Raw genomic sequence first — 13,467 nt, 5'->3', positions numbered from 1 at the left:
GAGTACAAAGGCTGTAGAAATATGGAATTTGTAATGTAAAAAGTTGTGTTTACAAAGTTGGACTTATTGTATACAGCGTTTATAGTCATATTGGCAGAGATGACATTTAGGCTTTATTATGTTCTATATTAACTTTAAAAATATATCATTTAAAGGTGTAGTGAAGTAGGCCTAAAGTGGATGTTAAGTGTTATTTCAACTATATGACTGCGTTCATAAGAGGGATGACCTGCGGTAAGAAACGGTTCTTTGTCTTTGTCTCATCTTGATAAAAACGTGTTAACGATTTTTAAAAACGTGGCTGTACATGAAATTACAAAACACCTTGTTATGTTAAGTTATGGTGTGTTTTCCCTTTAATTCCTTGAGCGAAAGCGGTGCACTCTGCGCGCCCCCGCTCACCTCAACGTGCGCGCAGCCGATATCCAATCGCGACCGTTAGCTGGGGCCGGGCTGCGGTGGTACCAAAGAGGAGAAAAAATCTGACCGTGCCGGGTGATGTGAAAAGTCACAATACCACATCAAAACCAGGGCTTACCATTGCATGCTTAGACCAGTCGAGGGGATATGAGAATTATCCTTTATCAGAGGGTAAGTTACTGTGTCTTACACATGTCCACATTTTTGTTTTGGTACTTAGAAAGACTTATTATTTTTGACGACGAATTGCCTGCAGTCTCTGCGCTTTCCCGTTCCGATCTCAAAATGGCGGAGACAGGCCGAAAGCTAAGCTAAGCTAAGTGGCAATGTTGGCATTCAAAAGAGCGTTGATTCAAATACTAAAAGACGAAATAATCCGATGGAGATATTGTTCAATTATACTGAATGTGATTGTCCTCTTAACACCAGTTCGGTGTTTCTCGGTCATTCAGTCATTTGTGCGGGGACACTTGTTGTGAACATTAGCTAAACACTTGGCTAACGTTAGCCACGTCTATTTATGGACGTTCTTTGGGGATGAGCTAACGTGGTACGTTAGCCGGCTATGCTAACATAGGTGCTGTCAGCTTGCTGCCATATTTTCCAAAGCCCGTTGCAGATTCTGAATTCTGTTGTTGTTAGAAAATGCAATAATGACAATCTGGATTTTGAATATAAGGCATGTTTGTTGTGGAAACGTATTTATATGTGTGAAAAGATTATACAAAAAACAGTAGTCTTGTTCTGGTGAATTACACCAAATAGCCCTATAATCAAACTTGGGTTACATATCTCATTCCCCCTTTCTTGCTGTTGTTTAGTTTCAGCAAGGGACTATGTTGCTTCTTGTTTGCGTAGACCAAAGCCCTTTGTGTGTGTTGGTATGCTGGTTGTGTGTTTGTATAAATCTATTCTGCTCAAACTGACAGCTTCAGTTAACGTCTACGTTATCATGCTAAGCTAACGTTAGCTGGAAAGGGCGTTGCTGAGCCATTGCTGCAACTTTGCCCTTGTGGCCATCGAGTCTTGGAAGACGTCACTCGAGACAGATTTTTAAACTGAGTAATGTGTTCCAAAAAATTAAAGCAGTATTTGACCATTGTGGGTTGCTTTTACACATTCTGAAAGCTCTCTAAAGGTAACCTACAGAGGTTTGATGAATCATAAACCGGGTGGAGACTGAAAAGGATCGGTCTGAAATACCGGTCATCAACAATGCTGTGCAGTTTTCACTTGCGTTATACAAATATGTCTCATGAGCTGAATTTCACTTTCTGCCTTATGTTTGTTATGTATGTGGCTGCTATTATCTAGCCGTGAGTGAAGGCCTATGCCTGCACAACATTTTATGAACCCTTAAGGTGTAGGGTTATTTTATATTCGCTCTTCTTTTACCTCTCCTGTATTTCAAGGGTTTGCTTATCACACGCTTTAAATCCAATGAGCTCTTATTGAAAGTACAGTACATATTTTAATGTTGTCCTGCATTCCCATTTGAAAAGAACTTCACTTATTACAGTACACTATTTATTAGTTGAGTCAAAAATGAAAGGAGCTCATGCTATCATGTTTTACTGCTCTGGCAACATGTCACATTTCTATTGGACTGTGGCCCTTGATAACACATGCAATATGTTTTAGATAAAGCTTAAGCTACTTTTGAACTGAGAGTTTTTATTGTAGGGCAGACAGGTGAATTGTGGAAGTGAAGGCTGCCATGTGAAGGGGAAAATGATTTACCTTGATGTTTGGTTTGTATTCAGTTGTGGCTCAGTTGTACCAGCATGGACTTGTTTGGCATGAAGGTCACCCATAAAGAGGTGCGTTGTACAACAAACAGAGCCTGAGGACGGAAAGTTTGATATGCAACAAGAACTAGCTAATACCCGTGGCTTGGTTCATTTAATTTTTGTTATTTGTTTCTGTCTTTGTAGATTTAACGCTTACATTTATTATTAATCAAACTTCAAACAATTGTCATATTAAAGTAAGGCCATTTGGATTTGAGACTTGATGATACAATTCCATTTGAAGTTATTGATTGTTCAGTGGATGACAACTGTGCACTGGTTACAGATTCTCCAGTGTCAGGATTTGCAGCTTTTTTTGTCTTGAATGTCAACAGAACATATTTCAATTATTGAAATAAACAAGACACTTGAAGATATTTGGTCTTTATGAAATGAATTGATTTCACCATTTTACAGTTTATACCAAAAGTATATTGAATGGTTAATCTCGTAGTTCTTTTGAGTGCAGAGGAAGCACCAGTTTTCATAAGTCTGTTGTGATCATGCACGGATGTAGGTAATTAGGAGGCTGCTCCATCTCCCAGTGACGTCTCATCCGTCCTCTGGAAGCTGGTAAATGAAGTGTTGTCATCATGATGCCTATGCTCTTATTGGCCTCCTCATAGAAGCATGTGGTCGTTCACACATGGTGACCATCAAAAATGCATTATTGTAGAACAAATGCTTATATTTTGATGAATGTCCTGAACAAGTGTTTAGTCTTTAGCCCTCATTGAGATCTGAACCCTTAACTACTAAAGTTAAAGACTACCTGCTGAAAATGATTTACCCAAATGTTTATTGAATATGTGAAAATTGTCCATCACAAGGGACGTCTTCCAATGTCTTGTTTTGTTTTTTTTTTAAATTGAAATGATAAGAGACATCTCGAAGACTATCAGGGTTTTCATCAGAACTTGTTAGAGCCTGCACACAAAACAGACACAACGGGGGCGTGCTGGGCAAGAAGTCGGAGGAGCGGCTTGTCACTTAAAAGTGAAGCACTGGTCTATCTTAAAGGTCAGCCCTGAAATCATCTTTTATACCTGTACACTTTCTCAAGACACACACACACACACACACACACACACACACACACACACACACACACACACACACACACACACACACACACACACACACTCTCACACTCACACTCTCAACTGCTTTGTTAATGCTACACACAACCTATGCACCGAGTTATTCCTTTAAGAAGGTCACTACTTACAGGGTTTCCCACACATAGACTTTACTTGGGCGGGCCGCCAAAGTATTTTTCGCGACCCATTTAAGTATATTTCAGATCTGTGGGAAACACTGACTTATATAACACACTTAACTTTAACTTGCTCTCTTTTTTTAAAATAAACAACAACAAAAAAGATGCTTAGGCACACCAAGGGGTCACCTTAGGCCCAGCAGACCACCACGCTTCAAATACAGTGACAAAAACCCTGGACAATGATAACAAAATAGAGAGAAGAAGCATATCTTCACATTTTCGTTGTTCACTTTGTGCTTTTGAAAGAACTGATCATTTTCAAAAAAAGGTGGCTTATATATACGTCTGCCTTTTTAATTGTACAGTCCAGCTGAAGATTGACAGGAAATGGGGGATAGAGAGGGGCCGCTAGCTGCTTGTAATAGCCTCTTTACCAGGTGAGCAGTTGGGGCCCTGGCACATATATTTGAATCACCAACTAATCTTCAAAGGCTAACTTCTGTCTACGTCATCTATGACAGAGAGCTGACTTTGGGACTTCAAACACAGGTCAGACTGAAAATCATTCAAATCAGCCATTGCCTTTTAGTAGAACTGTAGTGTTCAGATGATCGCACAGGTTGTAAACAATTCCCCTCCTCATTACTCGATAAGCCTGATGCATAGACCTTGGACTTTTTGCTCTTGATTTATGACCATGATCTCACTGTGGATCACTAAGCCTAGACAACTGTGTATTAAGTGGGAACTGGAGGACTCTTGCACTACTTGAAATACATTTTACTGACTGAGACGAAGACAGTTATTTATTTGTCCTTTTTTAAGATATTTCTCTCAGCTACAGATGCTGGTAGAGCTCTTCGGTCTCAGGCAGGTGCAGAAGCTAGAGAGGTTGTCTTGGTTGTGTAATAGTTTGAAGGTTGGTCTGTTTGGTCAAATGGCTATTTTTGAACCACTCTGAGATGTTTGACTAAAATCATTGTCTGTCCTGTCAACTACTCATGGTTCATGTTTTACTGTCTACTGCCATTCTTTGACTTAAAGGAAATGCTGTGTTCTCCTGTAAAACAATATATATATATATTCCTTTGTATGCAGGGAAACATATGGCTGGGCAATAAATCAATTTTCCATCTATATTGTGATATGAAACCAGATAATGTCTTAGATTTTTGGTGTTATAATATCATAAAAGTGTCTTCCTGGTTTTAAAGGCTGTACAGAAACTAAAAAGTGTTCTGAATTTAACAGACTGTGTAGCTGTTTTACTATTTTCCTTTAACCAATAAGTCATTATATTCACAGTATAAAAACATATTTAATCAAAACATGCAACTGGCCACAGACGGTGCAAGAGCGATGCACCAGACAATAACGTAGACTACGGCAGCTTGCTGTCAGTCTTCTCTCCGTGTTGGGGGGTAATCCTGTTAGCCACACTCCCGTCTTCTCTTTACATTGCCCCGTCAGCTGTATGAAGGACTTGTGGTCTCTATCACTGACACACATACACACTCTCTAGGTTGTTTGGTCTGGCCATAAGCAGCTTAGTCCTATTGTGGCCCCAGGTGCCAGCAGGGTTGACGCTCAGGAATCAAATCGTCTTATTAGCTTCACAATCACCGAGTGGTGCGTTTCGATTTGTCAGCGTAACAGTGGATCTGTGCTCTTCTATTAAGATTCACATTGTCCTAAAACTCCCATTTGAAAGTTTGATCAACTATTTTTTCTAACTACTTTTTAGCACAGTCACACTTCGCATTAAGCTTAAGATGAAATATTGAATGCTATAATTAAAAGAATCAGCTGCTGACTTTTACTAAAAGTTATTTTTATTTATGCAACATTCAAAGGTTCAGATCAAGTCTGCCGAAGGAAGAGAGTTGCATGTCCAGTTTTAAGATATAAAATAAAAATGTCTTGTTTAGAAACTTAGAAATTGATGTAATGTAGTAAAGTTTGTGGCAGCAGTGAAAGGCTTAAAGGCCATCAGTATTTAAATGAACAGCATAAATAAACGCCCCTAAAATGTGTTTTTCTTACTTCCCAGCATTGTTTCTTTAAATGACAATATACTTCCCTAATTTCCTGCCTCTATGCTTAACATAACTTGTTTGGTTGTTTTTCAATCCTAGAATATGTATTTTTTCTGTCAGTCAGTATTTTTGACCCACTTCTCTCTCCCTTCTCTCTCCCTCAGGTGATGGCCACATGTGATAAGTGAGTAGGATCTGGGCCAGTGGTTCTTGTGGAGTCTTGTCCCGACAGTTGATTGGCAGCAGCATCTCCAGTTCACCTCCCTCTGCGTGGCACTCTTTCGGCTTGGGACACCTCCCCACCGCACACTTCCCAGCCAGACTCCCCCAGCACATCATCCCACCCTCACTTCCCCCAAGAGGGAGAGAACAGCAGCCACCATGGTGCTGTCACAGAGACAAAGAGATGAGCTGTGAGTTCCTGGATGTAAATATGTGTGTGCGGGCTCATTAGGCATGCAAACAAGAACAGACGCGTAGTGCTCTTCAGGAGGCACACTTGCATTAAAGTGCGCTTATATGAAGGCTTTTAGCAATGCCTCAATGTTTGACCACATGCACAGATGTGTGTCACATGTTTCCCTCTCGAGAGAAAGCGTTCGAATAGGTTCAGCTGTTTTGGCTAAGTCATCCTGAAAGTGTTCTTGTAGACAATGTGACAAAAAGTGCATACAAGGATGTGTAATCATTAAGGAAATGTGCAGAGATGTGGGTTTCAAGGGTTTCATTTGATAGCTACTTAGTGAATATTTCATAACCAACATGACGGGGTCAAAGAAGTGAGGGGGATGGGGGAAGAGGATCTTATGTGAGCAGCTCTGTGCCTGGCTGATTGTACGGTATGCATCCATGCCCAGACATCACCGAACTGCAGATATTTAATCTTATCAACATGGTGTAACCCATATGCTCAAGGAACACCTTGCAGTTTGTTGTTCTGATTGGTTTTTAAAAGGATTTTATTTGGGATTATCTAAGGGAAATCCCTCTGCCAGTGATGGCCCAATTTTCAAAAGTCTACAAAACACAGTCTTATCAGGGTTACAATTATCAGCAGTTCAAAGTGGCCCTGAAGCTGCAGCCTAAATTTAGCCCCGTTACTCATGCAATATTCACCCTTCATCTAAGAAAAAAAAAGAAGAGCTGTCCCACTCATTTATATAACTGTGGGTGTACGTCTGTGTGTGCCAGTCTAAACTTGTGTTTCCATCTGTTGTGGTTTCCCTGTCCTAGCATAGTCCATGCTCGACTTCTCTGTATGTGGCAAGTTTCCATAGCAGTACCAAACACAGATTCCCAGGGAATCGGTCTTACGCTTTGCTTTCTCCCCTAAAGGGTTGTCGTTTCTTATGCCACTCACATTTGCTGACATTTAGGTGGAACTGAATCTTGAAAACATTGGGCCAATGTTAGACAGGGTAGTGGTTAATTGTCTTTTAAGGAGGAACCAGCATTTCTGTTAAGGTGGATCTTAGAATTCACAAGTGACAACCTCCCCTTAACTGAGTTGATCTTCATTACTACATTCAGAAATTGAATATTGAAACTGCACTGATACTGACCTTTAGGATGGGCTGAGCGTATATGCTGTACCCTCAGAGGACACCTGACATCTTTCTAGTATTTACTTTACTCCCCTTTTTCACAGAAATCGAGCTATAGCCGACTATCTCCGTTCCAATGGATATGAGGAGGCCTATTCCACCTTCAAGAAAGAGGCAGAGATAGATATGGTAAGAAAAGAAGGGTCCACACAACTGTCAAATAAATGTATACTAAGAAGCCTATGGATCCTTTTCTCATTGTTCTTCCTTTGTCCATTCACAGAATGAAGAGGTAGATAAAAAGTATGCAGGGCTTTTGGAAAAGAAATGGACTTCAGTCATCAGATTACAGAAGAAGGTAAGGACAACGTTAAAACAAAAAGATCATTTTCTCATGTTTTATTTACCGGAGCCAGGTGGACAGCATGATGGTTTTAAACTGTCTCCTCTTCTCGATACCTCGCCGCTCTGCCTCAGGTGATGGAGTTGGAGTCGAAGTTAAATGAGGCAAAGGAGGAGATGACACATGGAGGACCTGTGGGTCAGAAGAGAGACCCCAAGGAGTGGATACCCCGTCCCCCAGAAAGATACGCCCTGAGCGGGCACCGAGCCCCGGTCACACGGGTCATATTCCACCCGGTCTTCTCCGTCATGGTCACAGCCTCTGAGGATGCAACCATCAAGGTGTGTTGCTCTACAAACTATACAAACTAACAACTTTCTACAAATGTAGCCAGTATGTTGGGGGTATTTAATCACTGTATTGCATCATTATTTTAAAATATAATATCGAATTGCTTAATTCAAAATGGAAAGCATAATCTCGACCGACTGCCCTAAAAACACTTTCACCATCAATGTCAAGAAGTAGCAGCATTATCACAGTGTGATGTTAGGTGTCCCATCAAGAGGTCCCAATTGTTCTCTCTCTCACTGTCAAGTCTCCTGTTGCTTTTCTAACGTGAACATCATGTAATATCTGTGCGATGCCATTCTGAGAGCTCGGATCTGATAATGTTTCTCTAGCAGGAATATTAAAGCGGCGCTTCACGCTGCAGTGTTCAGACGCTAAATCAGTGAGCGTTGCAGCGCCACACCGTAGCCTCTGCAGCTCTGACCCTTCAGATCAAAGCTGTGCTGCAGCTCTGTTTTCTCTTTTTATCCTCAGTGCTTCTGCTTCAACACGCTTTTCAGCCCCCCGCCTCCTCCCTTTATCCTCCGTCCCTCCCTACTCCTCCTTTATTTTTTCTGCTTTGTCACTGCTCATCTATGTAGAGATGGTCTGATGCTTGTGTTGTCCGAGGCAACACTCCCAGAGCACAGCGTCTTGGGAAACATGCAAATCAGTTCCTCTCTCAACCCAGCCTACCTCTTTCCTTTTCAGCCTCCTCATTGATTAAATACACATCATCAGAGGATGGTATTATAACATGTGATTTTTCACTGAAACCATATTCTCTTCAAACACTTTTACCTATATGTCTTCGAAGGCAAAACAAACGTTCTACCCCGTACACCGTCCCACCTGTTGAATACAGCAATTCACTTTCACACTGAATTAAATAGGACCTGACCTTTCACTATAAGGCCACTTGAATTAAATATAATTACCAAAATGCAGTGTCATGATCACGTGATATTTTTCCAAGTGCCTCCCTGACTCACTATTGCTACATGTGTGATTTTAGGTGTGGGACTATGAGGCGGGGGACTTTGAGCGGACCCTGAAGGGACACACAGACTCTGTGCAGGACATCTCCTTTGACCAGATGGGAAAGCTGCTGGCTTCATGTTCAGCTGACATGAGCATCAAACTTTGGGACTTTCAGGGCTTCGAGTGCATCCGAACAATGCATGGTAAGAGAGCAGAACAGAAATAACCACGGAGACAGTACAGGAGCACCTGTCGCAGGGCTGTAGCTAATACATAACCACAGCTGTTGCATCTCATTAAAAAATAATATAAACTACTTCATTTATGTTTGTTATCTGTAATAATGCAAAACTGATGTTGTTTCTAAGTGGAACCACAAATGAATTCTAATTGGTTAAAGCCCTAAAGATAAACTCTTAGGTTGTACATGACGTTAGCATTACAGACTATCGTCAAAACAATTCAATGAAAAACAATCTATTCAATCTTTTTAAAGTATGAAGACCTCAAAGGTCAGCACACCTTAGTAATTCTGGACTGTTGTTAACTCTGGGCGTAACCCCGGCCCTTCACTGTTGGAGCAAGACAAAGGAGTAAAGCTTGGGATAAGACTTTCAGAATGTATTCACTGTTACTTAACAAACTACACACAGCTATGGTGTTACTGCTACCTGCCCTCACACACTCTCTCCCTAGGCTGCATACTCGGCAACGTTATTCTACTTCCTAATGGCGCTAGCACCGCTTTTTAATTATTAGAAGCTCAACAGACTTGGTGCTTAATTATTTTACTCTCCAGCTTGTTTTTGACACTGACTTGGAGTACAGCTGACTTTGTAATTTTGTGTTATTAATATTGAGCATTAAGGTCAAAGCTGAACATTTACACAACCAAACTCTTGACTTTGTTGTCCAGGCCACGATCACAATGTGTCGTCTGTAGCCATCATGCCAAATGGTGACCACATAGTGTCTGCCTCCAGAGACAAGACCATGAAGATGTGGGAAGTAGCCACTGGGTAAGCAACAACAACTCTTAAATTCACTGTGATGTCTTAAGCATCATTCTTTCATTCTTGTTTTTTTTATCCCTGATCATATTGCGTTAATCCAAAACTAATTTATGCCATAAGTGTCTGTTTGACAACTCCACTCCCCCTGTTTCCTTACAGGTACTGTGTGAAGACATTCACAGGCCACAGGGAGTGGGTGAGGATGGTGCGTCCCAATCAGGACGGCTCATTGATCGCCAGCTGCTCCAACGACCAGACGGTGCGTGTCTGGGTGGTCGCTTCGAAGGAGTGCAAAGCTGAGTTGCGGGAGCATGAGCATGTGGTGGAGTGCATCGCCTGGGCCCCTGACAGCGCTCACCCCACTATCCTGGAGGCCACGGGCTCAGAGGTGTGTACAGCTGCTGCGGGATCTCTATCCTACAGAGGACGTTTGTGTGTGTTTGGCTCAGCTGGAGAGATTCCCACAATTGTTTTTAGCAAAGACGATCCATGTGCAGAACAGTCAGATATTAGTGCACTGTTTATAAATAAAGCAGAAACACTATTTCAGTGAAGCTGGTAAGATTTTTATAAAGCCGCTCATCTAGCTGGTGATTGAGTTTATCATAAAAGATTAGCTGTCACATTTGTGTTATGCATTATTAAAACAGAACATTTGGAAGTGAACTGCGTAGTCTAAAATACATGGCATTTCCGTAAGAGATGTGAAAGTGGCTTTGTATAGTTCTTGGAATTATTTATTTTAAATTGAGAATCTTAGAGGAGTTAGTCATAGGCTGTGTGTCATGGGGGCGAAATTTGAACCTATTCATTGCCATACCCAAAACATGGCTGAAAACAACCTAGGAAGCATCTTTTTGATGACAAACTGCTGAAATGAATTTCATGCAGCCACTCACTACTTGTAACATCTTCCCTGTGTTTGTGCGACAGAGCAAAAAGAGCGGGAAACCTGGACCCTTCCTTCTCTCCGGATCAAGAGACAAAACAATTAAGATGTGGGACGTCAGCATCGGCATCTGCCTCATGACTCTGGTGAGAACTCTTGAGTGATGGCTGTCTCTGTTACTGCTGATGAATGAGAGGAGTGGGGGGTAATCAGACTTGTCTCTACAGGTGGGACATGACAACTGGGTGCGTGGGATATTGTTTCATCCTGGAGGAAGATTCATCGTAAGCTGCGCTGATGACAAAACCCTGAGGATCTGGGACTACAAGAACAAGCGCTGCATGAAGACCCTGAGTGCCCACGAACACTTTGTTACCTCTCTGGGTAAGAGACTGAATGATGGGAGTAATGACAATAACCTGCACTAAAAATACAGAAAGGCTCACTCCTTTTATGATTGAATTATTGAGATGATCTTTATGCAGCTGTTCTGAACAGATGTTTGCCTCTCTTGCAGATTTCCACAAGACTGCTCCTTACGTGGTGACGGGCAGCGTTGATCAGACAGTCAAAGTGTGGGAGTGCCGCTGAGACTGTCCCCATCTCTGACCCTGTCCTGATGCCCAACCCTGCCCCCCTCCCCCTCCCTTTGCACCTCAGTCCTGACGCCCCTCCAGCCCCTCAACTCTCGCACTCCAACCCGTAGTTGACCATGGCGCTTTACCTTCTCCCCGTCCGCTCCCCTCTCCTCCCCTCCTCCCCTACATCAGTCCAGCCCTATTAAGATGACTATTGTCCTTTTATGTAAATTATTCTGGATGTAGGGTACGCTTAATAAATGTCACGCAATCTCTGACACATAAACACACTCAAAAGATAAGAAGTATTCCTTGCATGGTGAATCAAACAAAAAAAATAATAATTGTGAACCGTTAAATTTGCCGAATTCGCATACTGTTGTCATGACTTCCTGTCAGGTCCGAAGGTGAATATCCTTGTGTGCTGGCGCAGGTGGATTCCAGTTAACTGACAGTGCACGAAAAAACCAATGGCACTCCTTGTTGAGGGGGTTAAGGTTTTGTTTTGTTTTTAGTCCATGCTTCCATTGATGTGGCTTGTCACTGCGTGATGGTGATAGAGAAGGTGTGAGGGAGGTGAGCATTTAAGAAAGAGAATGAGTGGAAGCTGTCCAGGAGAAGATCTGGAAGAAAAGAAAGAAGCAGGAAGCAGCTCCCTAGTGGAATCACATGAGGTTCTGTGGGCGAGTGCACGTGTACATGTGTGTATACATTGTGTGAGTGTGTGTGTTTGTATATTATGACAGGAGAACCTCTCTGCTGTCTCTGCTCTGACGCTCAGAGGGGAGGGAGGAGGCAAAGCTTCTCACCCACTGTGTTCATTCATACTACTTCATCTCTTTTAACAAACTTGCTTTCTAGTAGACACTCACAGGACCTTAATGATCCCTAAGCTGCTGAGAGCACAGACACACAGCCCATAGCAAAAGTGTGTTTTACAGAGGAAATAGTCTGCTCACCTTTTATGAGGTTTGTGTGTGTGTGTGTATGTCGCCCCAGAGAATCGCCCAGTGCCCTCTTGCTCGCTATCTCTGCCTTGTTAACCCTTTGAGGGCTCCCTCACACGGGATTTTCATTCTGCTTTCTGTGGTCTCACTGCTCTCTTTACACACACACATACACATACACTCACAAATGCACATACACGCACAGTAAAAGTTGTGTATCAATATATCTGGATGTCATTGTTTGCAACATAATGAAATAAAATTCTGTAAATATAAGTTATCTATGTGTATGCTTTCTTTTGAGGAAATGAGGTAAAAGGAGGTGAGGCATACTTCGGGGAGTTTACCTCGGCAGAGTTTCAGAGAGAGGACAGATAATCTGCTCTTCAGTTTAAATTAAAAAAGGCAGCTGCTCCAACTGTCTTTGGGCATATTCTCAATGCTTTAATCAGTGTCCCTTTAACACATTTGATTTTGTTGCACTTTTAAAAGCTGATTGTGCTAAACGTTCAATTAGGCCAATATTTTGGGGGCATGGCGACCTGAGTGTCTGTTGCCCACAAGGATCTGATAAGTTTAAATCAGAGGGAAGCTTTTAAAAAGAAGTAGGTCACTTCACTAAAATGGGAAAGCTGCTGCTCTAGACGGTGAATATTATTTATGTATAACATTCTGGCACTGCTGCACATATTTTGGTCTGGTGCTACACTGTGTCCTCTTGGCATTTTAAAGGGGTACTGCACCCAAAAACAGCACTGGGCGAGTATTTTAATCGGAAGTGTTTGAAATAATAAAGTTTTACTTAAAATGCCTGTTTTGGAAGAAGTGAGCACACACTTGGATGAATGATTTAAATCCCTGCGAGTGATCGATATGCAAACAATCATTCCTTTCAGGTTACGTCCCTCTGTGCCACGAACAGCAGCTGTTATTGGTTTGGATAAAGGTATAGATCAGTCCTGACCTAGAAGTTGTTTTTTGTTTTGTAGTATGATGATTTGGGAGGATGTAGTTGATGGTAATTGTGATGTAGAGAGAACAGGATCATTCATTTTGACATGTATTCCTCAGGTACAGCCCAGTTACTTACACAGCAGGCTTAGACTGGAGAGGCACAGACATCAGAAGGCAACAGGGACAGATCAGGCCTCTATCAATTATGTACGGCACCCCAGCCTACTGTGCTCACACACGCAACCTGGTCACTCACCCATACAGCAATTACTTCCTCTGTGCCCTCCTGTATCCTGGCAACTGTTTCCAGGATGACAAACGTGCAAGCACCACACCTTGCTTCGTCCTACAGGTTTAAGTGTAGAGAATCTGGGTGTGTTGGAGTAAAGACAAATGCAAATGCCTAAAAGGAAAGTTATA

At 42.0% G+C, this 13,467-nt stretch overlaps 1 protein-coding gene across 1 annotated transcript; it reads left to right on the top strand.

The window, feature by feature from the left end:
- Positions 1–396: 396 nt before the first annotated feature.
- On the top strand, positions 397–12,369 carry pafah1b1b (platelet-activating factor acetylhydrolase 1b, regulatory subunit 1b). The gene is made up of 11 exons (XM_063895684.1): positions 397–591; positions 5,633–5,881; positions 7,117–7,201; positions 7,296–7,370; positions 7,490–7,696; positions 8,701–8,869; positions 9,583–9,685; positions 9,839–10,067; positions 10,613–10,714; positions 10,796–10,952; positions 11,086–12,369. Exons 2-11 carry the CDS (start codon positions 5,850–5,852, stop codon positions 11,157–11,159), a joined length of 1,233 nt encoding a protein of 410 aa, XP_063751754.1. The 5' UTR covers positions 397–591; positions 5,633–5,849; the 3' UTR covers positions 11,160–12,369.
- The last annotated feature ends 1,098 nt before the right edge of the window (positions 12,370–13,467 follow it).

This window comes from Eleginops maclovinus, chromosome 11, assembly GCF_036324505.1.
Source record: "Eleginops maclovinus isolate JMC-PN-2008 ecotype Puerto Natales chromosome 11, JC_Emac_rtc_rv5, whole genome shotgun sequence".
Classification (NCBI taxonomy): Eukaryota; Metazoa; Chordata; class Actinopteri; order Perciformes; family Eleginopidae; genus Eleginops; species Eleginops maclovinus.
The sequence above is the reverse complement of the archived record's forward strand: the minus strand, read 5'-3'. Positions and strand labels throughout refer to the sequence as shown.